Genomic DNA, 27,207 nt, shown 5'->3' with positions numbered 1-27,207 from the left:
CAGTCTATTCGGCCGCCGGGGACCGCATCGCAATGACGAAGCTGGGTGCGGTGTCACGCGCTGAGACCGAACGCGTCTCGGGGAAGGTGGCTCAGGTGCACGTCCACCCTCAGGACCCTCGCCTCATTGCTGTCGAGGTAAGTCGTTTTCCCACTTGACACCAGCATCACTCGCCGCAACAGCATCCATACTCGCACCTGCCGTTTCACCCTAACGTGGCGTATCGAGCAGAATTGGAAGCGTCAGAAACCCATTGGCTAACCATATTCGTTGCGTGCAGGTAGATCATATGGATCATCAGGTCCATTTCTACGACATGCGCGAAGGGGGCTTCGCGCGCAAACCTTGGCTCGAATTTGGATATCGTGCTACCCCTCCGAAAGCAAACAGTGCGAGTCCAAACCTGAACGCGACAGCCGCGCGCCCGGCAGTCGCGAGTCAAGCTAGCGCGAATGCCAACGCCTCGCGGTCTGCAAGCAGCGCACCCGTCGCGAGATCGGGGTCCCGGTACACCCGCGGGTCGACCATGAACTCCCTCTTCGCGCGCGGCTACGGCGATGGTGCCGTCCTCGTGTGGGACTATCGAAACGGTGCTCAGAAGGTGTGTCTTCAGTGTCGTCGCTGTCTCGTTTTGATCCACCGTATTTTTGCTATTCGTCTCCGCCGGCGACGGAATGTCTAGCCGGCTACGTTTCCTTTGCTGTGGCTCCATTCTCCCCTACCCCGCTACGGCTTGCCTTGGCTGCATGTTTGAGTGATCGACCGCTTGCTAACTTCCTGGCGGCTGCCGTTCACAGAAGGTCCTGGAGCGCTTCCAATTCCAGCGGCCAGCCGAAGTCGTGCACACCGTCCTGGCGGGCTCCGATGTCATCGCGTATGGAGGGTACACCCTAACATTTTGGAGCATGCTCGCTGCCGATAGTTGAAAAGAGGAACGCTCTGCGCCCTGTGTTGATCCAGGGCTCCATATGCGTGTGTACGTGGTCCGAATGCAGCATGTACGCAGCGCAAGTCGGAGTGCGGATTTACCAGACGCCACGGCGAGTAGTACAGAGAAGATCGTAGCCTGCAATTGATACTTGCTTCTGTGGCTCTGGGGAAAGCCGTAACGTGTACGGATTGGCAATAATTTCTACTATATCGCGCCCGGCCTCTGGGTCTAGTACATGCACCACGGGACGTGCCTCGAGTCAGGAATGGGCGTTCGCTGTCTTCTCCTTGGAAGGCGCATGTCCCGGCATGCCACATGTTATGGTGTTTGGGCGTGTGGCTGCCCGCCCGACGTAACTAAGTTGCGATCACGGACATGCAGGGGATTAGGGCGACTTCGCCTTCGCCTCTATTCTGTCGGCAGCGGCACACATTCTGGAACGGGTGTGCACACCCAACGTCAACTGTACGGAATGCTTCCAAGGGAACGCGTGGCGTTGCGAGAATGAACACCAGATATCGTCGTACGTACAGATAATATGAAGGCTGGGGTACAGCGGCGTTACGGGTCATCAATCGTCCCTGTCCCAAACAGAGATAGATATACACTGTCCAAGATGTTGTAGTATGCAAGAGCGCTGGATGGGAGCGGATCTGCTAAGAAGGCACCCTCTACGTGGACTTCTTCCACCCGCCGAGCTCGATGGCGAAGGCAACGGCGAGCTTGGAGAACTCGAGCATGTGCTCAAAGCTGAACTCATCTGAGATGTCGTATTTGCTGCGAAGGATGCCGAAGTCAGTACAGGCGTGTGGAGAAACGTCGGAGTTTGCGTACTCGTTCTGAGTATGGATGAACTGATGGTTGGAGTTCTCGAAGGTAGCCTCTGAAGACATGTGAATGCGATAATTGGACCCAAGGGTGTAATGGAAGGGGCGAACATGAGTCCGAATAGGCGATATTAAAGAAGCCGATACGCGCACCTATCGTGAACACACTGGGGTACCCAGCCTTACGCCACGAGGCACTAGGAGATTGGGAGGAGGGTTTCAGCAAGACTGCTGAGCGTTCGGAAGGATCTTTGGAACATACTGGTCGCTGCACGCATAACCGCACTTGGTCTCCACCCAGGGGATAGAGAGGTATTGCTCCACGAGTTTCTTGTTGAACTCAGTCAAGCTGCAATCGATGTTTGGGTGATCAGATGGTGTGGCTAACGCTCTAGAACAATGCCGGTATACTGACTCGACATCAGTGTAATCAGTGATAATGCCGACCTCCTCCCTTGTGCTGCGCTTGACCCATGCAGTCATGTCGTACTGACGGCAGCGCTGTCAGATCGTGATAAGTCGAGATTCAAGACGATAAGCGCAAACCTGGCTCATGGCGGCCACGTTGATACCGCGACTCTCGTAAGACTTCGCAATCGCCTGAGATCCGAGGAGTCCTCCTTCCTGTTGAGGTTCAGGCGTATTCACATCTGCACGCTTCTGAGCCGCGGAAGCATGAAACATACCTCGGCGGAGTACCAGTGGAACTCGACGGTGCGCTCTGGCTGGAAGCCTGCAGCAACCAAAGCGCGGTAGGCTTCCAAGATGCTTGTTGATCCTGAGCCGTCATCGTCCGCACCTGAGACTGCTGTCAGAAGAGTTCTTCGACGAACCACATGACTTCCTCACCAGGGGCAGGCAGGAATGGCCAGTTGTTAGTACTGACAAGGACATTCATTAGGCTTCAGTACGTCAGTTTTTGTCAATGAGCACAAACCTATCCAAATGGGCGCCGATAACGACCACACTGTCATCATCCGTAGAAGTGCCGTTGATACTAACGATCTGGAGGAAGCCTACGTGAGACCGGGGCGCATAATGTCAGTCTATGCACATACAATGCTGCTCTGCTGCCAGCTGTGCCCGAACTCGTGGATAGATATGCTCTTTTGCAAGGACTTCGGAGCGTACTTCTTCGTCAGCTGTGCAGGCAGCAGTGAGATCCCGGCAATGAATTGATTACCGGCAGCCTTACATCAGTAATCTTGCTCAGCAGCCACCGCTGGCTCTCCTTCCCGGTCTAGGCACCAATCAGTATACGATGTCCTGCAAGCCCAAGCGCGCATTGCGTAGTAATACCTCACTACGGTAATCTGGGAACACGTGAGCGTTGCGGTCTGACCTAGGTAGACTAGAAGCGACTCACAGCGTGTTCGGAAGCTCGTGAACTTGTCAAGTGTATCGTGGAGATTCTGTATCTCTAACGTGTCAATGACAGGCTTGACCGTCTGGGTATTATTAGGCGTAGGGTAGGAGGCTATTACGACGTCAGCTCGGTGTCGGCGGTGCAGGTTGTAACGGTGAACTACACACGTTTGACAGAAGCCCTGAGCTGGGCATGACTGCCGAGATCGACCGCGTCCGTTCTGGTGCACTCAATTAGTGCAAAGGAGTGCATAAACCACGAGCAGGGCTTACACGTCAAAGAACCGAATGCCCTGAGCCTTCGCTTGAATCTAGATACATGACAGGAGGTGAATGGCGCAACTAGAGAAGGATTGTCATGTGCATACCTTCTCAAGCTCCGTCATGATGATGGGCTCCTCCTGACCCTCGAGCTGCACCAGGCGAGGCGCGTTCAAGTCGAGGTCGAAACCAGGGTATGAAGTCGGAAGGACGTCGCCCATCATCGGCTCCTGCGCATTGTCGCCAAACGAAAACGAGGCCGGGGTTGCGACAGCAGCCGAGACAAGAGCAAGGAGAGCAAGGAACTTCATGGCCGCGGTACGCAGAAGGTGGTCGATGCAAGAGAGGGTAATGACAAGACGGGGACGGCGGGGAGACTGCGCTGAGCGCGACAGGCGTGGTCGCCGAGTTGGGTCGTGTCTGCGCCGGATATTGCCGTGCCGGGGTATGCGACGTCCTCGGACTCCGATCACAGGCGCCCACTCCTGGCTCTTTCTGCCATTCTCTGCGACGACTGACCGGTGTCTGGTCGTGGCTAGCCCTGCTCCCCGTCCTCGGCCATGTCGAAAGCGGCATTCAACGCGAAGGCGCAGTTTATTGTGGGTGTTCATGATCTTCCCAGCGTTTCGCATGTCATCTCACACGTGTGCACGTAGCGTCTGCTCATCCCTGCTGGCAAGGCTGCCCCCTCTCCCCCGGTCGGTCCTGCACTCGGTGCTCGTGGCGTCAAGTCTATGGACTTCTGCAAGGAGTTCAACGCTCGTACAGCCCACGTCGAGCCTGGCATCCCCATTCCCACTCGAATATTGGTCCAGCCCGACCGCTCCTTCTCATTCATCACAAAAACCCCGCCCACCGCTTACTTCCTCAAGAAGGCCGCTGGAATAGAAAAGGGTACCGGCCGACCCGGGCACGACATCGTGGGCACTGTGAGCCTCAAGCACGTCTATGAGATTGCCAAAATCAAGCAGTCCGACGCGCACCTCAAGCACCTTTCGTTAGAGAAGATCTCGAAGAGCGTCCTCGGGACGGCGCGGACGATTGGGATTCAAGTGGTACCATAGGCAGGTGCGTGCCGGTCCCCACTCGGCGCGTACGTACCGTTTCTCCATCGTACCGTATCGACCTAATTGTTAATCTCGGATACCTCGATTCCAAGCAGAAGACCGCCGGGCCACCATACCTGACGCATGTGCTTGGATGATGTACCCGTACATACGTTGCGGGACGATATGCCAAGGGAGTTCTACCCGAGAGCCGTAGCGTCACTTTCTCTGCGTTTGCCTGGCGTTCTGCCGTCGGACATGGTCTGCATGCGTGACGGAACAGAAGCAGCACCGGGTCAGCGGCGGATAGACAGAAGCGCGGGGGGGGGGCCTTGCGCGTCTTGGATATGGTGGGAGCGGGCGACTGGAGGGATGGATGTTCAGTTCATTTGCGAAAGTTCATGATCTCTGAGGAGAGTTCGTGGAAGTAGGTTAAGCTCTGAAATTATTGTACAACGGCTAGAGATGAGCCACAGGGAGCGTGCGCTCCTGCCTTTTGCACGGAGCACTCCACGAAACACGACCGCTCCTGCCGGTTTAGTGGGGAGGATGAGAATGCGGCTCGTGTCTGTTTTGTCATGGACGCACCCCATTCCTGCACCCGCTATGAACTTTGATAGAGATCGGGGAGGCCCTTTGTACCTCGTATGGCAGTCTGGGCACGCTGAAGCCACGCCTTGGGCCGCCATCCTGGGCAGTCAGTATCGAACCACCTCGTTGCAGCCCACATGCCATATCGGCGATCGCATCCTCGCACCTCGTGTGCAACCGACCCCAGAGGCAAGTACGACTCGTCTTTGTGTACCAACGGATATATCCGCGTTTTGACTGTTTTACACAATGAAGCACATCGCATCCTGGCCAATGTGCGCAGTTCGACATAATCACACCCTGCTTCGTGGCATTCGAAGCCCTCTCGACCTTCTCCTCCCGTTTCTATTGCTGTCTCGAGGTCCCAATGGCGTCTACACAGGTCCCTCGTGTTCCTCGATCACAGTCTGCAAGGCCCGAAAGGAACTTCGGGCCTCACTCCACTGTGCAAGGCTCTGGAGGACATCATGCAGCATACTTCTTCCATAGGCACGTTGGAAATCCTTATACTCAGCTTTATCTGCCGCCACGACACGTTCCCGATCGAAAATCCGCTCATCAGTGCGAGCCCATCGAAAATTTCGTATTACGGGTGAGCATATAAAGCTCTCGGGGGTTTCACGTTCCTCCTCACTGAACTTTGTCGTTAGGACTTCCCGGGGCTGCACTTCCTTCTGCGAGGCTTCCCAGCTCATAACGTTAACGTACACGACTCTCGACGACGATCATGGCCACCGGTAACGAAGTGCTTTCATGGACTTCGCAGGACCCCCGCCAAAGCCAGCTGTTTGGCAGCTACGGTGTCCTGTACCGCTTCCAGGTGCGGAAGCTCTCGGTGCGAGCCCGCACACCCGCGGCGGGCGGCGCTGACCTTCCCTGTTTCAGACGGATACGAACAGCCAAGGGCAGAGTGTAACGACACTCTGGAGAGCGATCCGCGCAAACAAGGAGGACCGCGTCGCGAAGCTGGAGTGGGCGCCAAATGGCGGCCTCGGGCGCGCAATAATCGGAAAGGTAGGCACTCGGACACTCGGAGTGGCTAGCCTCTCCAGATCAGATTGGGCGGAGGGATCTGTGCTGATAGTCACCACGCCTTCTCGCAGAGCACGCTGCCCATGGCAGACCTCGTCCGCCCGGATCCCCGCGTTTACGTGAGTGTGTGAACGCTCCCGTTCTCTCGATGCATGGACGCCACCAGTTCTGACCGCACGCCGGCTCCCCGGGTCTCTCGGGCAGAACGGGAGGATATTCAACGGCCCAGACGGCTACCAGTATCGATGGTGCCCAGCGAACAACTCGTACAATGACGTCGTGGTAAGTGTGTGCCTTCCCATGCCGCCCATCTACACGACGCTGGACAGGGACGACGCTCTTCGAGGGCGCGAGGCTGATCGATTATCTTCGCAGCTGCAAGATCAGAACAACAACGTGATCGCGTTTTTCCGACCCACACGACCTCAGCGATACAACATCGGCGAGGTCCACGGGGAGCTTCACTTTGTCCGCAACGCAGGCGCAGGCGTCGTGGTGCGTTTTCCTTCTCAACTCTTTTCCGCCGAGGGGCGTGGCTCGCTAATCGATGGATGGGCTCCCGATCTTGCCCCGGGACAGATGCACCCTCCGCTCATGGACACGGTAACGGTTACAGCGATGTTGTACCGGTTCGTGATGGCATTCGGACTGTGAACCTGCCTCGAGGCAGCCCTCGTCGATTCGTCCTTGCTTTCGTGTCAGAAGTCCTCGCGCGCTTCCACGCGGTCGTCATTGCTGCCTGCTGCTGCTACTCATCCCATCTCGTTCCCACTCATCCCCACCTTGAGTAAAATGTACCATTTCTCCCCCGCACTTTTTATCTATATCTCGTTGTACCAACCTTGTATACTAACTACCGTGGCTACGAATGGAGAACACAGGACGTTGTTTCCGTTCCGGTACCGGACTTGTGGGCCCTGGCACCCACCCGAGTCCCACTCCACGGGTAGCCGCGCGTTCTGCCCGATACAAACAGTAAATTAACTTACAGTTAGACAAAGCTCCGAACAGATCGACGCCGAAGTGTGGTAACCGTGTCGATACTTTTGTTGTCAGATCTTGCCCTGTGTTGTGACGTCGGACGACCCGAGATGCATCCTGCGATGCACTGCGCGCATGACAGGTGCGGTTAAGCCGACTCCGAGGCTCCTTTGTAGCGACATAACAACATCTCATCTCGCGATCTACCGTAAGCCGCAAGCCACGCACATACCGCGAGGGAGCTAGAAGTCTGCAGTATCCAGATGCTCACAACTTCGCCTGCGCGGCGGTCCCGTCGCCCAGCTCCGGCTTGACGACATCGAGTATGCTGTCGACCGTCCGGACGACCCATTCCGTTCCCTCGTCGGAAGCGAGCCAGTAATCTTCCGCACTCAGGCCCTGGACGTGCCGGGCCTTGAGCAGCCCAAAGACGTGGCTCACAAGTTGCGGCCCGACCCCTCCTTCCGCTCTCAGGCATGCGGTTCCGACGACCGAACCCAGGGCGCGGCTGAGGTTGCCCTGCTCAGCATCTCCGCCGGGGAGCGGGGCGAGGACGGTGCCGTAAGCCTGTATGATGAACTCTTTCGAGAACAAGGGTATGAGAACAATTGCCTGGAACGACCGCAACGACGACAAGAGAGCGGGACAAAAGAGAGCTAATCGACGACGACGGGCGATGGGAGATGGACGATCGCCGGGAGGTTCGACGTGATTAGCAATCGGCGTCGACAGCAGCCCCATGGGCCTACCCGCGAACCGTGAACAAAGGAGAACGCGGGGTCCCACCCACTCGTACGGTAAAGAACGCCCCTCCTAGCGTCGATGACCGTCCTAGACACAGTGCGGGGCGTGCAGGTACCCGGACCCAGGGGGACGGATATCCCACATTATGCCTGGCCCTCATTACAATAAGCCGCCTCGTAAGGGCGGTATGAGGCTAGCTCGCGGCCCAATCGCGCTGCGGGCCTGTTGTTGTCAAGGACAAAAACGGAAAGGGGGGCCCTCGAGGGGTCTAAACCTAGTCTGGAGACTCACCAATGAAATCGGGATGGTACCCGCCCAGCTTGTTGTACAATTTCTCCGCATGCGGCTCGTAGATGGTGGCCCAGAGGCCCCGACCCCGCGCAACGATGGTCTCGACGTTCTCGGGAGTCGCCGCCCTGAAGTTATGACGGTCGCCGCGGTTCACGGAGGTTCCAGCGCAGCGGGTCAGCACCGCAACGGACGTTCATTCCATGCGGTTGGTCCGAATTCGAACCGTACATGAAGGCGCGACCAATGAGCCCAGTGCGACGCGAAGAGCGGCACCGGATGCGGCAGCGCACCTTTTAGGCGAGGGAGCCTTCCGAAGGCCGGCCTTGACGTCGTCTTCGATGGCTTCGTGGAGATTCGCAAGGGACAGGATGGTCTGGAGCGATTTGCGTAGCAAGAAGCTCAGTGGGCGTCGACGACGGCCGCATTGGGGAGTCGGAGACTCACGCGAGGTACGCCCACGAAGATGCAGCTCTTCAGCGCGGACTCGCGCATGAGTGCGGCCTTGTCCAAAGCCTCCGGCAGGCCTCGCCGCGAGGAAGCGTTGTCCGGCTCGTCCCGCGTCGCGAAGCGGTAGAGATGGCCTATAGCAGGGGGTGCGTTTGCAGTGAGAAGGGTACAAGTCTGTGAATGTGAGGGCGAGGTGGGCAAAGCGCGTGCGACAATGTACAACCGTCGGTGAGGACATCAGCGACGAGAGCGAGGGTAGAGCACGGTCCGCACGCACAGCGAGAGTTAACCAGCCCTTCTCCGCTTTCTTGGCTTTGGCGTCCTGGTAGGTTGTAGTAAGAACAGCATTCAACCTCGATGATTGTGGCGCGGCGCGAGGTTGTGGGTTGCGGAGGGTTAAGAGCTGCTTGACCGTGGGCGGCAAATGCTTGACCATTGTGAACTTTCCGTTGTAAGACTGCCGATGTGTTGGGCCGAGGTGGAGGTGGAGGTGGAAATGGAAGTACGCAAGGCGATGGTAAGAACTGTTCACGACAGGACGCCGACGGACGATGTAGAGCATGGGACCCCGGTCCCCAGCCGACCCTCCTTCGGCCGATAGCGTATCCCACTTGTACGTACTGCCTGCGATATACTAGCCAGAAACACACAGCTTGCATCGCGCAAGCCTTGACGAACACGTTTGAATGATACAATATGTATTCATTCGGTACGATGCTTGAGGGAGAGGCACAGAACATCACAACACAGAAATTGTAAATGCTAGGGTCAGATAACAAGACTGATAGGTGACAAATCTGCATGCACAGCAGCATCCACAAACTCAGAGCGTCGCGAAACCCGACACAACAGCTCCACAAGACTAACACGTCAACACCTATCCAGGGGCCCATAAGCCCACAGGCGAGAAAGTAGGGGTATATGCATGGGCGGTAATAAGGACTCTGAGGTGGGTATGTTCGGCACCATGATAATCGCAGTTGCCACCACCGAAAGCCTGCCCGCAGCCAGTTTAGTTCCACGAGTCGTTGATGACCATGTAACCGAGATCAGTGGGGCTGCCGTCCGAGGCTTGGAGGAGGTTGAGCGTGTTAACGCCCTGGAGATCGTGCATGATACCTAGGACAACGTCAGTACGCGAGACACGGAACAAAGGAGCACCGACCACGCACCGAAGGGGCAAGCAGCGAGGATCCAGTCGGTCTCGTCAAAGAACTTGAGAGCGTCGTTCATGAATGAGAAGATCGAGTCGGAGTTGGCCTGAGGACCGCCGTTGAAGTTCTGATCAGCAAACTCCGTGAGCAGGATAGGCAGGCCGAGTTGGTTATGGTAGTCCGTGAGGTAGGTCTTGAGCTTGTCGAAACTGGTGTCGTACCAATGGAGGCACTGGTAGTCGACCTGAGAAGAGGAGCAGGATTAATTACAGCCAGTTGAAGGAAACCGAGAGGAACTCACGTGGCAACCGTCACAAGCCTTCATGAAGTCTGCCATCCATTGCTGACCGTTCGGGCGGGAGGACATAGCGGGAGAACAAAGCTTATAGCCCTGGTTGCGCTTCGGCTCAATGTGCTGCTTCCAGAGCGACGCAGCGGTCTGGGGGTCCATGTTGGACTGACCCTGCTCGTTGGGCCTGAAGCGATGTCAGAGTACACTCAGGTATACGACATGAGATACCCACTCGTTGAATCCAAGGACAATGGTGCCAAGGTTAGGAGTCTGCATGGCCTTCTCAAAGGCATCGATCTTGTCCTCGGAACTACCCCAGAGCATCGGCCAGAAGTCGTAGCCAAGCGCATCAGCCTGGGAAGGCTTGTCAACACCCCAAGTGTAGATGCTACAGAGTCTAGGTTAGCCAATCGGTTCAATAGACGCAAGCATGCCCCACTACACACCCGACGACGTGGTCGGTCTTGAACTTGGAGATAGATGCGTCGTTGCCATCACCCCAGGCAGCACAGATCTTGGAGCCCGTCTGGCCGAACTTGCCAGAAGCAGGATGAGCAGCACCGCCGCTGGAGCCACCGGACTGACCAGTGGAAGAAGATGACTTCGAGGAGGTCGTCTTGGTAGCGGGCTTGGTGGAAGGGGCCTGGGAGGCAGCAGAGGTAGTAGTCGGAGCAGCCTTGGTAGTAGAGGTAGGCTTGACGGAACTGCTCGAAGTGGAAGGGCGGGCCTTGCAACGCTTGCTCGTGTCGCGCTTTTTCTTGGCGATAGCACCGTGCTCAAAGTGACGGTTTACGTGGGCATGGCCGGTAGAAAGAGCGTTGGTAGACGCAGGGCCAAAGGTGACTGCCAAGACGGCGAGCGAGGACAGGGCGACGAGGTTGAGGAGCTTAGACATTATGCGCAAAAGAGTGGGCGCAGGGGAAAGGAACGGGGGACGTGAAAAGAGTGTGCGGGCCCTGGGGGGAGAGAGTCGAGGGAGACCGAGGTGGACGAGGAAGAGGTGCGAAACAACGCCGGCAGCGAGAGAAGAAAACGGTCGTCACCAGCGACGGTTACATAAGCCGCCAAGGGCCGCACGGACCCATGAGCCCCCGGCGCCGCATCCCTGCAGTCACGGCACGCTCTCCTGCGCACATCGACTGCCTGCCAAGGGCAGCGCCAGTGCCGCAGGCGGCCCATCCTCACCGTCGCGTCTCTATCAGACCGGCCCACATGCAGATCAGCCTTCAGATCAGCCACAGCGTTTGCCCACCCGGCTAATCATCACCTTCTCGACGAGGGATGTGCACTACTTATGTAGTCTAGAAGCGGCATCACGAGCGATCACAATATAGACGCCCAGAGTCCGCCCTCCATCGTCCCCCGCGTTCGTAGAGCGAGCTAGGAAAGCGTGTAAAACACGATGCACGCCCGTCGACCAAAGCAACGGCAGCGGATGTGATGTTTTGCAGCGTTTCGCACCGCCTGGGGACAGTCTGGACTATTGATGAGCAGTCATGGCGACGTAATAGGCTATGAGCGGAGTTTGCCAGAACGTATCAAAACAAGCCATCTCCTCGCGCTCCCGCTTTCTTCTCAACCCCCAAGTTTGACACGAAGAAACCGGTTCAACGAGTTCATCCACACGAAAAACCCACCAGTCCATTCCTCTCAAAATGTCTGACGCCCCCGCCGCCCCTGTCACCGAGAACGGCGTGTCTCCGGCTGCGCAAGAGTCGGTCGTCGAGGAGACTCCCGGCTTCAAGGTGCGCTCCCATCCATCTCTGACGTGGCGGGCGCCCCTTACCCCTCACCCCAGGTCTTCGCCGGCAACCTTGCGTACTCTACCACGGATGAAGGGCTGAAGGCGTTCTTCGCGCCTGTCCAGAGCGACGTGTGAGTCAGCGCCGCAGCTCCCACCGTTGTTCGTGTGCCTCGCCACCCATGCTCACGCGCCACTCCCAGTCTGTCTGCTCAGGTCATCATGCGCGGCGGCAACCGTTCCGCAGGCTACGGCTTCGTCTCGTTCACCACCGCGGAGGCTGCTCAGAAGGCCGTCGAGCTGCTCGACAAGAAGGAGCTCGACGGCCGCACCGTGATCGTTGAGGTTGCCAAGCCTGCCGATCAGAAGGACAAAGAGAAGAAGCAGAAGCGCGTCAAGAGGAGGACTGGACGCCGTGGCAGCAAGTCCGTCCCTGGAGAGGTCAGCGAGGCCGAGGCGAACGGCGAGGCCTCTGCCGACGCCTCAAAGGAGGATGGTGCTGCGCCCGCTTCCGGCGACGCGGCCAAGCCCAAGAAGAAGAAGAAGACTGTAAGTGCCCGCATCGCGCATACACGCACTGAAACCAAACTGCGGTCTTCGTTTCAGCGCAAGCCTAAGAGCAAGGCTTCCAGTGAGGCGCCTGCTAATGGCGAGCCTGCTGAGGCTGCGGAGAAGAAGCCTAAGCAGCGCAAGCCTCGTACCCCTCGTCCCCCTCGCCCGGCTGGGGAGGATCCCGCCGGCGAGCCGTCGAAGACCGTGCTATTCGTGGCTAACCTCGGCTTCAACATCGATGATGCCGGTCTTTCCGCGCTCTTCACCGAAGCAGGCATTGAAGTGAAGTCCGCGCGGATTGTGCGCCGCCGCTGGGGAAAGCCCCGCAAGAGCAAGGGCTATGGTTTCGTCGACGTTGGCGACGAGGAGCAGCAGAAGAAGGCTATCGAGGCTCTCCAGGGCAAGGAGGTCGGTGGCCGGGCCATCGCGGTCAAGGTCGCGGTGAACCCCGTCAACGACGAGGCCGGGGAGGAGAGCGAGGCCAAGGCGGAGGAGAAAGTGGAGGCGGCGGCCGAGGATGCCCCCGCTGCGGCCGCCTAAGTTTCGCTGATCACGTATGAGGATTCCACCTGATGGTTCCTGCGTTCGCTCTCGCTGCAGAATACCGACGTTACCCGTGAATCCGTTCATCACTACATGCACACCACTCCCCGCTTCCCGTTCTGATCGACCATATTATATGCTGGGTATCGCTCTTTCCGCTACGTTACCCATTGTGTTCCTCCAGCGGTCTGGTGCCGTTTTTTTCGTTCGTCAACTTGCGTCGTCGCTTCGTCAAGCAGCGACTTTGCTCATATCCTATACACAAAAAAACCCTTTCAAATGCACGATCTCATGTATTTCACGACTAATGGGATGGCTTTGTGACGTTTTGCCGGGATCTTTCGTCGATGTGTGCAAGAGAGGATGGGTTTCCACCTGGGCGGTCTCACGTTCCTGCGGCAAAGCGCCCGTGAAGCAGTCGCGTCCCGCGCGCTTGACATCATAGCGCGACTTTCCGTCCCACTCGCCCTTGCCATGTACCTTAACGTCTCTCTTGTCATCGTTCATCATGTCCGATGAAGAAGATGACTATCTCTCGGACAAGTTTCTTGTAGAGTCTACCTCTTCCTCTACCTCCTCCGCCCCGACCACATACGCCGAGCGACGCAAGGAGGCACTAAAGCGCGCCGCCCAGAAGAATGAACAGAACCGCACGAAGAGCCTGAGGGAGCGCGAGCGCGAGGCACGCGAAGAGGCCCTCAACCGCAGCCTATTCGAGCGTGCGCAGGAGGAGGCGCAGGAGAGCGGCCAGCAGAACAAGGCCCTCGCGATGATGATGAAGATGGGGTTCAAGCCGGGGCAGGCGTTGGGCAGGGAGGACCAGGAGATCGCTATCCCGGGGAACTTGCCTCGGGTGCAGGAGAAGGAGGCGGAGCCTGTACGAGCGGGAATTGGTGCGCGCCCCGCGCACGATGCGCTAGAGGCCGTTGTGAAGGAGGCCCCTGCCCCTGGGCCGAGCCCGTCCCACCGCAAGGTGCCCCTCGCGATTAACGAATGGCAAGGTGCGCGCTCCGCGTTGAAGATCGTTGCCCTGTTCTTCTAGCTTGGAACTCAATCGTACTCATGGTCTCTCTCGCGCGCGCGCACGCACAGGGAAGAAGGGCATCGGGCTGGGCAAACGGGCGAGGTCGCCGACCGCCCCCGAACGACTCGCCAAGATGGCCAAGATGGCGGAGGAGCGCACGCATGTGTCGTTCCGCGACCGCGCGCGGCAAGAGTACGAGGAGCGGCGCGCTGCAGGGAGGCTGCACCCCGCGCAGCGGACGTGCGCGACTTTGGATGAGAAGGCTGGTATTCAGGTACGTCTGTCTCCAGGGTCTTCGACGGCGATTCATCTGCTCTGTGGATAGTCCGATCCTTGGCACGCACTAACTCTGTCTTGCATGCATAGTTCAATGTGCTGTGGTTGAACCCTGAGAGCCCGGAGACGTTCCCGGAAGGCCTACTGGACGCGCTAGACGATCCTGCGTTGGTCACATCGATACAGCAACGACAAGCGGGACATTCAATCGAGGGTCGATTACGTGCCAAGATGCAGGCGGACGCGTTGCGTCCCCTCAAGACTACGCTGGAAGACCTGGACAAGGAAGGGGAAAGTGGTATCGAGAAATCAGAGCTCCGCAAGGAGCCGTACTCTGAGGAGGAGCTCCAGGAAGCCGTTCAGTTCCTGCGCCTCGGGGCAGGTTTTTCTCTCTCGTTCTAGGGCGCCATTGGGTTACTGAAGCGGTGTATCACAGACGCAAGACCGCCTCACGCTAGTGCTGGACTATCTCCGCCGGAAGTACTCGTACTGCTTCTGGTGCGGTACCCAGTACGAGAACGTGGAGGACATGGAGAACAACTGTCCAGGCGAAGATGAAGATGCGCACGACTGAGCCGATATCTCTCGTCTCATCGCGCTTCTCCGCGCTTCTCACCGCTCCGGACGTGTCTACAAGTAACATACCTCCCCCGGTTTCGTTGGTGATGTGGTGCCGGTGGGACGTCGGTCTTTGGCAGAACGATCGTACGTTTGTTGAGTGTGTATGGGTGAGTGTGTATGCTGCTATGTACTATTTTTACGCATTGGAAATGGAGCTGTAGCAGATTAGCAGAATAGCAACGACTGACGCCATCTCCATCTCTCGCAATGCACGCTTCTTCATCCGATTCTCAACACACCCAACAGTTCATAGTTGCACATCTCTTTACACAGACGCGATGCTCTCAGATCTCACAGCAAAGCAATTCAGCGGAGCTGACAGCGCTGAACAGGGCATTCAAGCTACGGGTTTGATGGCGGAGCGCAAAGGGGCCTAGCGGGAGCTCACCGCTCATGTCCTGCGCAGAGGCTTGCCGATCGCAAGACGGCATGTTCACGATAACAATTCTATATGCCAGGAAATACGACTAGCGTGTGGGGCCAGACACGTACGGATGGTCGGGCATGGGATGCCCTGATATCGATGCGGATCGCGAACTCGAGATGCGACCGCGCCGCCGCAAGAAGCGGGATGCAACGCGACGACGCGGGGGTAGGCTGTGTGCGCGCCACGATGGGTTGTAGTAAGTACCAAGACAAAGTATGTACTACGGAATGACCGGGCGAGGGCCCAGGCGAGAGGCGATTAGCGCGGGCGATCAAGGTATACTCGAGATCAGCAACGAAAGCGGTACAGGTGATAGCGAAGCGAGTGTGAGGTGGGATGCCATGTGGTGGGCGAGTGGGAGTGGGAGTGCAAGCGAACGATCGCAACGACGACGATGGCAATGCGCAAGGCGGGTGATGCGGAGTAATGACTGCGGTGCGCGCGGGAAGGAGTGACGGTGGGAAGGAAAGGAGTGTCCGAGGAGCCCGGAAGGGCGGGAACGAGGCAGCCAATAAGTAACCAGTGTCCAATGCACGAAGACGAATGGTGACCGGTAACTACTAAGAGGCACGAGGAAGCCGCACGACCCCTGGGGTTCTATCGTACAAATTATACGATACAATTTTAATGTGGTGAGAGGCAGGGGTGTCGGGTCCGTGTAAGGGTGGCGGGGATAAGAGGAAGCCGGGTGGGTCCAGTAGGTGGGCTAGGCACCGGCGTCGTAGCTTGAGAGAGCGCAATAGTGCAGCGACGGGATGGAAGGAAGGGGTCGTTGGCGCACTCTATGCAACAGGCGCGATCTCCGGTGAAAGGGGCGCGCAGATGGTAATGCGAGGTGACACAGCAGGTTCGCAATAACGCGACTGCCAGGGTGGGCTCGCGCTGCTGATATGCGGTGGCTGACAGAGCTTGAATCCGGGGTCAGGAATTGCGTCCATCTCGTCTTCTTCACTGTCGGATGATTGCGTCGCGAAGGAAGCAGGCGAGAGGAGGGTGGGGAGAGCGGGAATGGTGAGCGGGTGTGACACCGCGGTACCACGATCCCGCGCAAAGGTCGGTGACGTCGGAGAGTTCTGCGGCGTCTTCCGCCGCAAGTAAGAAGAGATGGGGGTATAGCCCATCAGGTCGGCATCGGAGAGGTTGAGGTTATCTGGTCGACGCGAGCGGCGCCCACGGAAGGACGCGCTGATTGGCGACAGGCGAGGAGAAGTTGAGAGGGCCTGGGTGAGTTAATTAGACAAGGACGCAACATGCATGAATAGAAAGCGAGTGCACTCACTCGAGCGGGACGTTCAAGTGTCCGTTCGGCGTTGAGAATAGGCATGCTTGCCTTCCTCGAATGGCTCTGTTTTTGCATAAGAATTTGCTGTACCAGCCTTGCGTAATGTGAGCGGACTCACGATTGAACCATACGGTGAATATCTGGTGGTGGCCCGGGAGCGACGGAAGTCCTGGGGCAAGTCTCTCTCCGGTGAACCCTCGTGGGAGGAGACGACAATGGAAGGGGAAGACTGCTTGTGCTGAAGCTGACGCTGTTGAAGGGAATAAATATTGCTGGTGGCTGATGTTACATTGCTTGAAGATGCGGCAGATAATGCGGAAGCGGTCGAGGAATGAGAAGATGAACGGGAATGGCGGACGGAGAGCTTGGTGGATTCAAGAGCGTCCTCGGGGCCACCGAGACCAAGGGAGGCCATGAGCTCTACGAAGGAAGGAAGTGCGGTCATGGTGGAGGAAGGGCAAGAGGGAGAGGCGACAAGCGTTCAGACAAGGAGAGGAAGCCGGTTGGGGACAACCTTGAACAATAGGCGGATGGCGAGGGGCATGTTATAATGGTCTGCCGCCTTGGAAACGAGGCGAGAGAAAGTGGTTGCCATGATCGCGCAGGAGGAGACACAGGAGATGTCATGGAACCGCGGAGGATACGGGCGTAGATACAAGATGGACCAGTGACGACCAGATGCACACATCGATCCTCACACCGCCTCCGCCCAGCACCATCAATCCGTCGACATCCCAGTTGCCACCGCCCGCCCTTCGACTCTCCCCGAGGCCCGCAACGATCAATCCCCCTCACACCTTTCTCCGCTATTAATCTTGTCTCGACAAACACCCACCGCGCGACGTCGACGGCGGGCGGCCTTGCGCGTCACCGTACCAAGCGCCGTGTCCCGTCGCGCCATCCTGGTTTGGGCTGCACGAGTCAGCTACTGCAGGCACCCTCACTACAGCCTATTGTCTTCCGCAGCGTCGGCCGCCCACGCACATTCTGATGGATGCGAGTACAGCGATACGATGACAACGGAACGCGGGCCGCGGTACTTAGCTTGGCCGGGAGAGCAGGCATTGTACGGTACCTTGCTTCGTCCATTTCGTCGTGACGACGCCACCTCGCCGGGAGCACTCAGGAGGGCTCTCCAGGAAACTTCTTGCTTACTCCATCTGCCGCCACAAAAATGCTCTTCGCCAACCGTTCCGGCTCCACTGGCTGATTGCGTAGCAGCGAACGGTGTCCGCCACGTCGCGCGCGATTCCGAACAGATGCATCGTCGCCGACATGATGCGGCAGGGAGACACGAATGATATCGTGGAGATGTCCATTTAGATGACACCTGGCCCAACAGCTATCCGAGAGATACGACATGCTAGCTGCGAAGCCTGGCCGTGGTGTTTTTCATAAATGTTCATGTCAGAGACGCCTCGCAACATTGCAAGGTCATCACAACGATTGTTCTATTGACCTGTACCCATGTTTTGTCTTCTTTGTAATAGCTTGCCTCAAACGCTCCGCAGTGGCTTCGCAACGATTAGGGGACCGTAACGTACAATGTGCGCAGCAGCAGAACGCGAGGGATGTGCTGGAATGTGCATAACATTCGAGCGTTGCTATGCTAGCAATAAAGTGGCGAGGCACGCCGATGCAAGGCACAGCAGCTGAATGTGCTTCCCGAATTCATACAGCGCCTTCCTGGCGCGCCTCGGTGCCTTGCCATGGTCTTCGGGCGCGTGCTCGAGCCAGAACCGAAGTTTGGTCATGCATGTGTAGCCATGCATGTGTAGCCATGCATGTGTAGCCAAACAAGCTCACACAAACCAGCTGGCTACTGGGCGATGGCATAGAAGTCCAGTCACTGCATTCAGACAGATTTCAGTGGATAATCGTAGGTGGAAAGAGGCACAATACATGACAGGATTGTCATGGGTAACGATGTCAGCATGAACGCTCGCAATGAACAGAGACAGCACTTTCCTTTTTTGGAGAAACGCCGTTTACGTACCAGCGTCCTCGCTACCCATCAACCAGTCTTGCGTCTTGCCACCACCTCTTCCCACATGAGCTCGCAGCAAGGCAACAACTACGGCAACGGTGGCTACGGCGGTAATCCCGGGCAGTCGTTCATGCCCCAGCAGCGGCAGGAGATGTCGTACTTGTGTGCAGGTGAGTGAGCGGTCTGCTTGGAAATTTGCGCTTGACGATGTTCATCTCGCATCTTCTTTACCTGGAGACTGCGGCGCGTCGAACGAGATTCGGCCTCGCGAGCCCATCCGTTGCAGGCAGTGCGGTCATCGTATCATGTACAAGAAGAGAACAACAAGGAGTGCGTATCCGTGTCTCGCTTGCATCTGCTGTTTGACGCTGACGAACGTTGCAGTGGTTCAGTTCGAAGCGCGATGACATGACACGCCGCCGCACTGCATCTCCCTGCTTGTTGTTCTCGTCCTCCTCGGGCTTGGTGGTCTTCCGGATACACTTTTCTCGCTCCCATACACGTCATCATCAGCATCCCGTGTCGGTGTTGTTTGCTATCGCATTGGCACCCCTCGCTCCGGCATGCCGAATACAACGGGTGCTACTCCGCGCGTCCGTCGCGCAATGTTAACACCCCGACTCTTCACATGTATACTATCACGGCAATGACATCCATCTAGTTCCGTCGCTTCCCCGCATGTGACGCGAGAGCGGCTTGCAAAGTGCTTTGTGCCGGTACGTCCCCCTCCGTTGCTTGGGACGCGTTCGGCGGCCATGTTGCGCGGACTGTCAATGCCATGGAAAACCGGTCCGACACCATCAACGTCTGAAGGGAGGTCGCTCTGAGATTCTGCCTCAGTCCCGTCACCGTGCTAGACTGGCCACTGTACTTACGACGTGCACGCGCGCTAGATGACAACACCAGGTGGCGTCCCGCATCCTACACTTGGAAATTTTTGAAACCAATCTTCACGTACAGAAGCTCATGAGTGTCGTACAAAATATTAGACCGGGTCATGCGTACTCTACGTCAGGCACTACGACGAAAGCGGTAACAATAAGAGAACATCGCGAGCAAAGCAAGCATTGACTAACAGCACTGTGAGCAGCTGACCAATCTCGAACACAATTCGCTATCAGTCCGCATGTAGCGTCTCCCCCTCTTCCCCCTCCCTCCGCCTTCCCACTGCCGGCGATACCTCCGAAGCAACGTCACGGACGGACAAAGCAGCTGGGGATCCCTATCAGCTGGCCCCGCGATTCCCCTGGGGAGAAGATCTGCGTCCGGGGCCCGGGATCTGCTGCCAATCTGGCTCTCGACTGACGCTACCAGATGTTGTAGCGCCTGAACCAGAGGTGAAGGAAGCACGTCACAACCACCCGGTCCAGGAAGCCCTCGGCACGCTCCGCGACGCGCAGGGTGAGCGTGTCCTGCGTCCACAGCGCGATCTGCTTCCCGCGATTGCCCAGGTTGTCGCTGACGCACTAGAAGACGGCCGGAGGTTAACGAAGAGATCCGGGCGCGGCCAGGGGGTGAAAGGGGGCGCAGGGGCCACCGCTGGACGTGACGCGATGCCGACTCACAATCATGTCCGTACCGTTCTCGGCGAGCTTCCACTTGTATTCGGCGTTGTTCACCTTGAACCTGCGTGACCTGCGACGCATGCACACGGGTGGGGCGAGGCAGCAGCGCGTCGGCACGATGCCGGATTGTATTGGGTGAGTGCGCAGGGCTTTACCTCGGAGGGGAGGTTTTTCACTCACTTGCTGGACGATTTCTTCGGTTTTCGCAGTTCGCGTATTGAGACCTGGCGGACGAGAAGTTCAGCCGAAGTTCCAGCCGGATAGCAGCAGTACTACTGTACCCTCTCGACGCCGAAATATACTGCCCCGCTGGTGTTGGAAGTCCATTCTATCTGTCCCGCATTCTCCCACACTTGCGTCTCGACGTTTATTCTTTGTATCGACGTAACGCCAGTGGTTAGACCCGTGTTAGGATGGTGAAACTAGGAGAGCGTAGGTAAGCGTCGTCGGTAGCGAATAGCCGTCAGAAACGGTGAGTAGACCAACCTTGTATAGCGCTGTCGTGTTCTGCGATTCATCGACAACTTGTACTACCTGCAGAGTACGCGGGTCGGCGTTCGGGTTGCTAGAGAGCTGAAAGTTAAGGACGAGATCGGCGGTGGACATGGCGACGATCGACGGCGGGGCGCAAAGGTAGAAGGAACAAGCGGAGTGGCGGCGGCGTCGACAGCACGGGGGGAAGAGGAAAGACCGAGGTGGGGGCCCGTCCGGAATGGGGGACAGGGTCTAGTTGCTTTGCTTTATGTCTCCTGGAGCGGAGGTGCACGACCAGCTGCCGCGTTCCGGAATCCGTTGCCTGTCCAGTCATGGGCTCCTCCCCGTCCAGTTGGACGTCACAGACCGGCAGCTCCGGTCGCGGGCTGGCCTCGCGATGTATCTATCTTTCAGCCAGGACACTGTGGCCATCTGGCCGGACGATCGCTGTCGATCTGATTAGCCCTATCAGCCTAACTAAGTTGCAACTGCAATGCCACACGGCCCTTGCGCAGAGAGTTTAAATCGCGTGGTGGATTACCGAGCGTAGCAGGAGATGCCCGACAGCCCCAGGCCGTTCCCGAGATCCGACTCCTGCGAGTTAGCAGCTGCCAGCTGCACGCCTGACATACGATATGACGTCGGTGGTCGGAAGTGAGCGTAGGGCGTGAGGGTTTGGACGGTGCATACTGCCACCGATACGGCTCCTCGCCGGACACACAGCGAGAAGTCCAGGGTCGGCAGGAAGGAGCGCTGCCACCACTGCCATGGCCCGCAAACTCCTCCCAGGGATCGTCTCTATTCGCCGGGGCCTCAGTCCAGGGCATTTCTCCTGTCGTCCTCTCCATTCTATCCGATATGAGCGCAATTGCATCAACGAACACGTATGGAAAGCGATTATCCATTTCCAGTCCGCCATCGCGAGCACGTTAGCAACATCGATAAGGCCCCGACGCCATCATACTTACACACACCGACCCATGCCACATTGTCGGTTTCGTCTGCACCTGCCCCTCCAATTTCCAGACGCGTCCGACAGCGCTCTGCCGCCATGGATCGCGCGTGATCGAGCGTTGGGGTTGCCCAGAAATCGCCTGGGCACCCGGCATGGCTTCCCATGTGCATCGCCCCCGGTCTCAGCGAGCCTTCTTCGCGAAGCACCCGGGCAACAATATGAGATCCGCATGGTCTTCGGAGACCACACGGGTGCCCCGCATGAAGACGGCAGGAGCGACCTAGGTCAGACGCCGCATTACCCTCCCATGGCGCCCACGTACATAATGCGAGAGGAGGCTGGAAAAGTATATATACATGGAAATCCGAAAGGAAGCATCAGAAGTCAAGAAGAGTTCATCTTTGTCGCTTGGATGACGAGGAAGTTACCGTCAGAGAAACACGCTGTGTGATGTGTGTGGGCGTAGTACGAAGCAATCGTGGTACCGCATATAATCAATAAAATGACCTTCGAATTCATTTTCCTGCGGTCAACCGGCTGGAAGTTTCGCTGTCTGCCGGTCTCTGCCGTTCGCGACTAAACCCCACCGGGAGCGGACACGCAGCTCAAAATGGCAGAGAAACGGTGGCTTTGCACGAATATTCGACCAGATGATTCACGCTTTCGTGTGTAGCTGCAATAAAGGAGAGCCTTGATGCCCACATGAATTACTAGGGATCTCATGAAAACTCACGAGACAACCATCACGTTGAATAGCTGACAAGCAACGCTTCAGCACGTACCTTTCATCAGAGACATTCATCTGCAACACAGTGACAGCTCTTCAAGCCGAAAGCGACGCAGCAAGAGTCGGCGAGGTGGTTCTGACGCCAGCCAAGTTCCCGGTCGATGCACATCGCTCAAGGAATTGGAAAGAGAACCAGGGTATGTGGGTGCTGAATACCGACCGGCCGGAGCTCGTTTTCTTTCCTTCTCCCGAGACCAATGAAGAGGGATTGCAAATGCGGACGTAAACACCTGAGAAACGTGCGAAGACTTGATTACGGTATCGCAGACTGTTGTGTGCTCTTAGTAAAAACATTCCTCCATACGTGCGGGCATGTGCGTGAGGTGTGGCTCGTTCCAGCGACATGGGCTGCTGCTATTGACATCGCTTGTGCCACATTCACCGGTCGTCCTCTGAACCCTGACGACATGTCACGATCCTAGTATTCCGCTATGTGGCAGATGTTCGCCGAACCCGGGATAAGCGAGAGTTGAGGTTCGGAGATAACATGAAGTAGAAGCAGCAGAAGCGAGCCAGTGGACAGGGCATGGGAACCTCATGTTCGTCGCACGCGACGACCGGGACTCGCATTGAATGGATAGCCAACCAGGTCGGCGGAAATGAGCAGCGCAGCATGCTCGAGGCGCGCCGCCGCGTCCAGCAAAGCTCAGGACGACGTAATGATGGCCAGCGCATCGCTCAAGAGGGTTTGAGAGAGAATGAGCGGATGGGCCGAGGAAGATAGAGGGGAGTTCAGGACCGAGCTAGAACAAAGCACCTGGGTACAGACATTGTCAAAAAGAACTCGACATGACCGCGGGAATAGAATGGCGATCTGGCGGCCATCGGGGGTGAATTTGCGCTAGAGAAGTCGAGGTCGGACGAGCAAGAGTGTTAACGAGATGCTACCTTGCCATATGCCCGACCAAAGGAGCTGAAGACAGACGGTGGAGGTTCGAGGACATGTTGGAACAATGTATGGAGTAAAGTAGGTGATACGCGAGGCTCGGACGGGCGGTGGACGTCGACGCTGGGCTGACTTGTCGGCGGCCGTGACTGTGCGGTCGTCGGCCTGATGCGGGCACGTGCGCGCGCTTATAGTACGGAATACCGGCATGTGCGACGCCGAGACCGTGCGCGTCGGCGGCAGAGTGTTAGAAAGCAGCGGCTTCAACATCCCCTCTGCTCTCCCCGCCTCGCACCCCGCCCTCGCCCCGGCTCATCGGCCCCAGTTCGTCCCGCAGAGCTTTGTCACGCGTATTACATCTGTGCTGCTTTTTCCATGCCTGACGAACGCGACCGCAGCGTCTCCCAGGACATTGAGGTGCGTGTGGGAGAGTACACGGACGATGTAGCGGCGGGCTGATCAAGTGGGTGCGTATATGGGCGTAGACTGACGAAGCGCCATCCCCGGCCGACACGAACGACAACAGCGCGTCGACTCCTGCCGTCGGAAAGCCCGGAAGGAAGAAAAACCCAAAGTACGATCATCTGTTTTTCCTCAGCATGCTGACACGCTCACGGTCCGCGTGCCTTGCTGTCCAGCTCGCAGGCAGCAAGGCGTGATCAGAATCGTATAGCCCAAAGGGAGTTTCGCCTGCGTAAACAACAGCGCGTGAGTCTCCCCTCGTTTTGTTTTAGTATCTCGAAGAACGTATTGTTGCTTACATACGGCTGCGCAGATACGTGATCTCGAGGCCAGTGTTGAGATACTCTCGGGTGGGAAGGATGAGGCTCTGTCGCAGCTGAGGAAGGTGCTAAAAGGTACGAGTCAGTTGTGCTATGGAACGAGGGGCCACCGACATTAACGGTCGTAACCCGAGACCTCATGCATGAGAATCAGGTGTTACGTGGTCTCCTCAAAAGCCTCAGCTCGTTCATCGGCGAGGGCACAGGCGGCATCCTCGCCAAAGTCGGCTGGGAGCTCGCCGAGTATAACGATCTCATCAACAAGGCCGAGACGGACACTGCTTGGGAGAGCTACCAACGTCATAAGCGGGACAAGTCTGAAACCACCGCGGGGCCTTCTGGTTCAGGGGCTGGAAAACGTCCAGCGGACGATAGCGATCCGTATGGTCTGCGACCCAAGAGGGCCCGTCCTGACACCAATGGTGACGCCTCGCGATCCAGTGACAATTTCCCCCTCCTCGTCCCCCTCAATCCTGCTGCGTCATCCATGGGTCCCAATGGTCTCTATACCACCGACTATGGGCGCGGTCCTTCAAATGCTTCTCCGATGTTCGTACCACCCTCTTCTTCGCCCGTCAACCATTCCGGCCAGTACGGCTCTCCGCCTAGTGGGGGAATGTCAATGTCCTTCCAGTCCAGCTATGGTTTGTCGATGTCCAACGACCCAATGTCGACGATGTCCGCTGTCAACAACAGTAGTATGGCATCGATGACGGCACCCTCCAGGACGTCGTCGGCTGCTCAACCGTCTCCACGGCAAGGGCAGAATGATGATGAAGAAATAGACCCCAAGAAGTTGGACGCTTATAAGCTCATCCAGTGCGCGACGCCGGAGACGATTTATATTGTCACTTGACGCTGATGATTCGGCATCTCATTTTACAGCTACCATCTGGACAACTGGAAACGCAATAACAATTACTGTCTTCCGTCGTCGCTCCGACCAACACTGGTTCAGAGGTGATTCAATATCATGTCATCGAACTAGTTGTAATTTGCTTGTGATTCTTACCGCTCGACATGGCCTTCTAGGACGATCCCACACGGTGAGAACTACGCTAGAAGCACGTTTGTCAAATGCTTATTTGGCCGCCCGGTGACACCACAGAGAGCGTAATTGACGGGGTACTGCACCCCGAGCTTCGCGATCGTATGATTTTGCTCCGAGGTAAGTCCCACCACCGGAATTTGTCAACTCACGCCGTGCCATCCCGAAACAGCGCCTTCCCACCCTTGTCGTTGCTCACAACCACCCCTTCCAGAGCGGTTTAACCTTGTTGATTGCTTGCATGACTATCGTCTCGCTGTTACGATCCATGGAGACGACGTTCTGGCTCATCAGAACTGGGAGATATCGGATACATGGCTGCAACGCTACAAGTATGCCTCTTGCTCCTCTGCGCGTGAATTGCGGTATCTTACACCTATCCCGCAGATTCCTCGTCGACCCAGCGACACTGAACATCACGAATAAATGGCGACGCGAGCGAGGCGATCCCGAACTGCATGTCGGAGAATACTCGACGGAGCCACCAAACCAAGTGTAGCGCTAGCAAGAAGTACGTGACTGACATAACGTTTGGCTTAGATGCGGATACGAACTATCGCGCTGTTAACCCACGGTCTGTGGCAAGGCAAAATCCTGTACCATATTTATACGCGGACGGGTCTCAGGCGAACGCATAGACATTCGCTGAGGTCGCGTTCTATTAGTTGTGTTCTTTTTTTGTCCTCTGTCTCCTCCCTGAGCTGCTGTACTATGTTTCTCTCCGGCTCTCTCATCACTAGTTTTCGCTTGCTTTCGGGGCTGCTCGGCTTTGTATCTTGTAGATAGTCCGCTGGCTCAATGCTATCTGAGTGTCTGAGGGAAATGGGAGAACGGGTCGGATTCTGGTGCATTAGAGCATCAAACATGCTGTCTGAGAAATGGTCATATGAGCGAAGACTTCGGATGCAATTATGCCAGGATACTGACTGGCCTGTTACGATATACCCATTACCCAACCTCTCTACCATGAGGCTTTGTGGACACCAGGCAACTCGTTCGCCAGGGCCTTTAACCGGAACTGGTACTGTAGCGCGATTGCAGCGTCAGTCTCTATTCATACGCTTACTTACAGGCAAGACATACCCGCGACAGGCCGAACTCGCTGATGATACCCCGACCTTTGCCTGTCGCCGTACACCTGTTCTTGACCGTCGTCGGCCTCGTATACCGTCCGAAGGTATTCAGCTGAAGCTGCGCCTGGAACCGGACCTGCGGCGGGAGAGTCTGGTTGCGGGCAACGTAGAGGTACGCGCGACGGAGGATCTCGTTGGCGTTCACGCCATGGCGCGCCTTGATGTCCCGCAGAACGCGTGCAGTTGGCATTTTATCCTTCCTCTTCTAGGAGAATCGCGAGGAGCCGGGTGAGGAGAGGAGGTGAGTAGCCGTAGATGGAGATGACGAGACGGACGCAGAGGTGGGCGCTATGGGGGAGATAGCGGGCGTCTAGAGACCTCGACGCCTCTCCGGGCGCGGAATTTGCCTGGCCAATCAGGACGGCCCCGATCCTGTCCAGCTCGACCGCGACTCCCAATACTCGTCCTCTTCAGCGTCCACCTACCACCTCTGCCCTTGCACCCCACGCCTCGCGGCGTCCAAGCCACTACCAGCCCCGCAGAGGACATGGAACATTGAACGTGCGTGACTTCCCTCGACGAGGCGTAGCAGGAGACTGACTTGCAGCTTGGCTGGCTCCTCCGGGCGGACCCCTCCCTCGCCTTCGCCTCCTCTGGTCGGATAGCACTCCACACCAGCACAACGACCACCACAGAGAGAATGTCGTCCTCGGTATCGCGCGTGCTCCAGCTCAACAACCGCCAGCGCCGGACGTTCATCTCCTCCCTCTTCGGCTTTACGTTCCTCGCGTCCGTCATCACTGTATCCGCGTCGGCCTTCCTTCCCTGTCCTGCGAACCGCGGTCGCTATGCAGATGGAGAGACAAGGGGCATGGAGGGGTTGAGCGGAAGGAGAAGCGTTACCGTCGTTGAAAAGAAGCCGAGGAGATGGATAGAGGAGACGAGACCAGTCCCGAAGGCTCCCCAATCTAATGTGCCACCATAAACCCACCCATAATTGCCTATGGACTCGAATCAGAAGTCGGGCCATGTGAAGCAGCAGGATCTGAAGGTTGCCTGGCATGCTCAAAGCGTCATACGCATCCCCTGCGAGTCGGTCCTGCGCGCTCACTATCTTCTAACACACCCTATCAGTCTCAGCTAACGTGTCTTGGAGCGGAGGAGGCCAAAAAAAAAACTTTCGCTGCGATCTCTGCTCGCAGCAAAACACACAACATGTTTC

At 57.2% G+C, this 27,207-nt stretch overlaps 13 protein-coding genes across 13 annotated transcripts; 8 read left to right on the top strand and 5 right to left on the bottom strand.

The window, feature by feature from the left end:
* Nucleotides 1–32: 32 nt before the first annotated feature.
* Nucleotides 33–926, top strand: DICSQDRAFT_168643 (uncharacterized protein; the record flags this gene model as incomplete). Its single annotated transcript, XM_007364261.1, has 3 exons — nt 33–137; nt 281–601; nt 798–926. 3 exons carry the CDS (start codon nt 33–35, stop codon nt 924–926), a joined length of 555 nt encoding a protein of 184 aa, XP_007364323.1.
* Nucleotides 927–1,602: 676 nt separating this feature from the next.
* DICSQDRAFT_56361 (peptidase) lies at nt 1,603–3,605 on the bottom strand (the record flags this gene model as incomplete). The annotated part of the gene is made up of 16 exons (XM_007364260.1): nt 1,603–1,708; nt 1,766–1,814; nt 1,912–1,955; nt 2,021–2,107; nt 2,174–2,247; nt 2,305–2,382; nt 2,445–2,557; nt 2,608–2,639; nt 2,696–2,763; nt 2,817–2,900; nt 2,954–2,998; nt 3,058–3,071; nt 3,125–3,235; nt 3,292–3,344; nt 3,397–3,434; nt 3,492–3,605. The coding sequence occupies 16 exons, from the start codon at nt 3,603–3,605 to the stop codon at nt 1,603–1,605; spliced, it is 1,110 nt and encodes a 369-aa protein (XP_007364322.1).
* A 339-nt stretch (nt 3,606–3,944) lies between these two features.
* DICSQDRAFT_145956 (mitochondrial ribosomal protein L11) lies at nt 3,945–4,448 on the top strand (the record flags this gene model as incomplete). Its single annotated transcript, XM_007364259.1, has 2 exons — nt 3,945–3,983; nt 4,041–4,448. 2 exons carry the CDS (start codon nt 3,945–3,947, stop codon nt 4,446–4,448), a joined length of 447 nt encoding a protein of 148 aa, XP_007364321.1.
* A 1,300-nt stretch (nt 4,449–5,748) lies between these two features.
* On the top strand, nt 5,749–6,707 carry DICSQDRAFT_56858 (uncharacterized protein; the record flags this gene model as incomplete). Its single annotated transcript, XM_007364258.1, has 6 exons — nt 5,749–5,841; nt 5,907–6,035; nt 6,125–6,172; nt 6,258–6,335; nt 6,429–6,548; nt 6,633–6,707. The coding sequence occupies 6 exons, from the start codon at nt 5,749–5,751 to the stop codon at nt 6,705–6,707; spliced, it is 543 nt and encodes a 180-aa protein (XP_007364320.1).
* A 481-nt stretch (nt 6,708–7,188) lies between these two features.
* Nucleotides 7,189–8,952, bottom strand: DICSQDRAFT_83777 (uncharacterized protein; the record flags this gene model as incomplete). The annotated part of the gene is made up of 5 exons (XM_007364257.1): nt 7,189–7,615; nt 8,070–8,194; nt 8,360–8,442; nt 8,514–8,690; nt 8,794–8,952. 5 exons carry the CDS (start codon nt 8,950–8,952, stop codon nt 7,302–7,304), a joined length of 858 nt encoding a protein of 285 aa, XP_007364319.1. The 3' UTR covers nt 7,189–7,301.
* Nucleotides 8,953–9,200: 248 nt separating this feature from the next.
* Nucleotides 9,201–10,948, bottom strand: DICSQDRAFT_135230 (uncharacterized protein). The gene is made up of 5 exons (XM_007364256.1): nt 10,409–10,948; nt 10,195–10,350; nt 9,972–10,146; nt 9,689–9,914; nt 9,201–9,635 (listed from the first exon to the last, which is right to left on the bottom strand). Exons 1-5 carry the CDS (start codon nt 10,855–10,857, stop codon nt 9,529–9,531), a joined length of 1,113 nt encoding a protein of 370 aa, XP_007364318.1. The 5' UTR covers nt 10,858–10,948; the 3' UTR covers nt 9,201–9,528.
* Nucleotides 10,949–11,617: 669 nt separating this feature from the next.
* On the top strand, nt 11,618–12,795 carry DICSQDRAFT_57271 (RNA-binding domain-containing protein; the record flags this gene model as incomplete). The annotated part of the gene is made up of 3 exons (XM_007364255.1): nt 11,618–11,707; nt 11,761–11,837; nt 11,907–12,795. 3 exons carry the CDS (start codon nt 11,618–11,620, stop codon nt 12,793–12,795), a joined length of 1,056 nt encoding a protein of 351 aa, XP_007364317.1.
* A 511-nt stretch (nt 12,796–13,306) lies between these two features.
* On the top strand, nt 13,307–14,672 carry DICSQDRAFT_56917 (uncharacterized protein; the record flags this gene model as incomplete). Its single annotated transcript, XM_007364254.1, has 4 exons — nt 13,307–13,799; nt 13,891–14,096; nt 14,189–14,480; nt 14,542–14,672. The coding sequence occupies 4 exons, from the start codon at nt 13,307–13,309 to the stop codon at nt 14,670–14,672; spliced, it is 1,122 nt and encodes a 373-aa protein (XP_007364316.1).
* A 634-nt stretch (nt 14,673–15,306) lies between these two features.
* DICSQDRAFT_135227 (uncharacterized protein) lies at nt 15,307–16,931 on the bottom strand. The gene is made up of 3 exons (XM_007364253.1): nt 16,547–16,931; nt 16,426–16,491; nt 15,307–16,366 (listed from the first exon to the last, which is right to left on the bottom strand). Exons 1-3 carry the CDS (start codon nt 16,871–16,873, stop codon nt 15,929–15,931), a joined length of 831 nt encoding a protein of 276 aa, XP_007364315.1. The 5' UTR covers nt 16,874–16,931; the 3' UTR covers nt 15,307–15,928.
* Nucleotides 16,932–18,458: 1,527 nt separating this feature from the next.
* DICSQDRAFT_103385 (uncharacterized protein) lies at nt 18,459–19,091 on the top strand. The gene is made up of 3 exons (XM_007364252.1): nt 18,459–18,585; nt 18,653–18,745; nt 18,800–19,091. Exons 1-3 carry the CDS (start codon nt 18,480–18,482, stop codon nt 18,820–18,822), a joined length of 222 nt encoding a protein of 73 aa, XP_007364314.1. The 5' UTR covers nt 18,459–18,479; the 3' UTR covers nt 18,823–19,091.
* Nucleotides 19,092–19,400: 309 nt separating this feature from the next.
* DICSQDRAFT_135225 (uncharacterized protein) lies at nt 19,401–20,933 on the bottom strand. The gene is made up of 5 exons (XM_007364251.1): nt 20,467–20,933; nt 20,262–20,402; nt 20,161–20,204; nt 19,981–20,050; nt 19,401–19,881 (listed from the first exon to the last, which is right to left on the bottom strand). Exons 1-5 carry the CDS (start codon nt 20,584–20,586, stop codon nt 19,723–19,725), a joined length of 534 nt encoding a protein of 177 aa, XP_007364313.1. The 5' UTR covers nt 20,587–20,933; the 3' UTR covers nt 19,401–19,722.
* A 2,450-nt stretch (nt 20,934–23,383) lies between these two features.
* DICSQDRAFT_135222 (uncharacterized protein) lies at nt 23,384–26,325 on the top strand. The gene is made up of 12 exons (XM_007364250.1): nt 23,384–23,499; nt 23,568–23,656; nt 23,721–23,790; nt 23,858–23,939; nt 23,999–24,683; nt 24,750–24,824; nt 24,897–24,910; nt 24,973–25,032; nt 25,127–25,244; nt 25,300–25,783; nt 25,840–25,936; nt 25,996–26,325. The coding sequence occupies exons 1-10, from the start codon at nt 23,458–23,460 to the stop codon at nt 25,409–25,411; spliced, it is 1,347 nt and encodes a 448-aa protein (XP_007364312.1). The 5' UTR covers nt 23,384–23,457; the 3' UTR covers nt 25,412–25,783; nt 25,840–25,936; nt 25,996–26,325.
* A 384-nt stretch (nt 26,326–26,709) lies between these two features.
* On the top strand, nt 26,710–26,931 carry DICSQDRAFT_41535 (uncharacterized protein; the record flags this gene model as incomplete). The annotated part of the gene is made up of 1 exon (XM_007364249.1): nt 26,710–26,931. A coding segment is annotated over one exon (222 nt), but the record flags the coding sequence as incomplete, so codon positions are not given.
* Nucleotides 26,932–27,207: the final 276 nt, after the last annotated feature.

The sequence above is a fragment of the Dichomitus squalens genome (assembly GCF_000275845.1).
Source record: "Dichomitus squalens LYAD-421 SS1 unplaced genomic scaffold DICSQscaffold_8, whole genome shotgun sequence".
NCBI classification, from domain to species: domain Eukaryota; kingdom Fungi; phylum Basidiomycota; class Agaricomycetes; order Polyporales; family Polyporaceae; genus Dichomitus; species Dichomitus squalens.
The sequence above is the reverse complement of the archived record's forward strand: the minus strand, read 5'-3'. Positions and strand labels throughout refer to the sequence as shown.

Bases quoted from the DNA above. Each gene is read 5' to 3' on its own strand.
- DICSQDRAFT_135230 (XM_007364256.1), bottom strand. From the start codon at position 10,857: ATGTCTAAGCTCCTCAACCTCGTCGCCCTGTCCTCGCTCGCCGTCTTG. The intron at 10,351-10,408 runs GTGTGTAGTGGG...TAGACTCTGTAG, and splicing joins AAGACCGACCACGTCGTCGG to CATCTACACTTGGGGTGTTG. The intron at 9,915-9,971 runs GTGAGTTCCTCT...TCCTCTTCTCAG, and splicing joins AGGCTTGTGACGGTTGCCAC to GTCGACTACCAGTGCCTCCA.
- DICSQDRAFT_135227 (XM_007364253.1), bottom strand. From the start codon at position 16,873: ATGACCGCACTTCCTTCCTTCGTAGAGCTCATGGCCTCCCTTGGTCTC. The intron at 16,492-16,546 runs GTGAGTCCGCTC...ATGCAAAAACAG, and splicing joins ATTCACCGTATGGTTCAATC to AGCCATTCGAGGAAGGCAAG. The intron at 16,367-16,425 runs GTGAGTGCACTC...TAACTCACCCAG, and splicing joins CACTTGAACGTCCCGCTCGA to GCCCTCTCAACTTCTCCTCG.
- DICSQDRAFT_103385 (XM_007364252.1), top strand. From the start codon at position 18,480: ATGAGCTCGCAGCAAGGCAACAACTACGGCAACGGTGGCTACGGCGGT. The intron at 18,586-18,652 runs GTGAGTGAGCGG...CTTTACCTGGAG, and splicing joins GATGTCGTACTTGTGTGCAG to ACTGCGGCGCGTCGAACGAG. The intron at 18,746-18,799 runs GTGCGTATCCGT...CGAACGTTGCAG, and splicing joins CAAGAAGAGAACAACAAGGA to TGGTTCAGTTCGAAGCGCGA.
- DICSQDRAFT_135225 (XM_007364251.1), bottom strand. From the start codon at position 20,586: ATGTCCACCGCCGATCTCGTCCTTAACTTTCAGCTCTCTAGCAACCCG. The intron at 20,205-20,261 runs GTACAGTAGTAC...CTCGTCCGCCAG, and splicing joins TATATTTCGGCGTCGAGAGG to GTCTCAATACGCGAACTGCG. The intron at 20,051-20,160 runs GTGAGTGAAAAA...CATGCGTCGCAG, and splicing joins CCGAAGAAATCGTCCAGCAA to GTCACGCAGGTTCAAGGTGA.
- DICSQDRAFT_135222 (XM_007364250.1), top strand. From the start codon at position 23,458: ATGCCTGACGAACGCGACCGCAGCGTCTCCCAGGACATTGAG. The intron at 23,657-23,720 runs GTACGATCATCT...CTTGCTGTCCAG, and splicing joins GGAAGGAAGAAAAACCCAAA to CTCGCAGGCAGCAAGGCGTG. The intron at 23,791-23,857 runs GTGAGTCTCCCC...ACGGCTGCGCAG, and splicing joins GCCTGCGTAAACAACAGCGC to ATACGTGATCTCGAGGCCAG.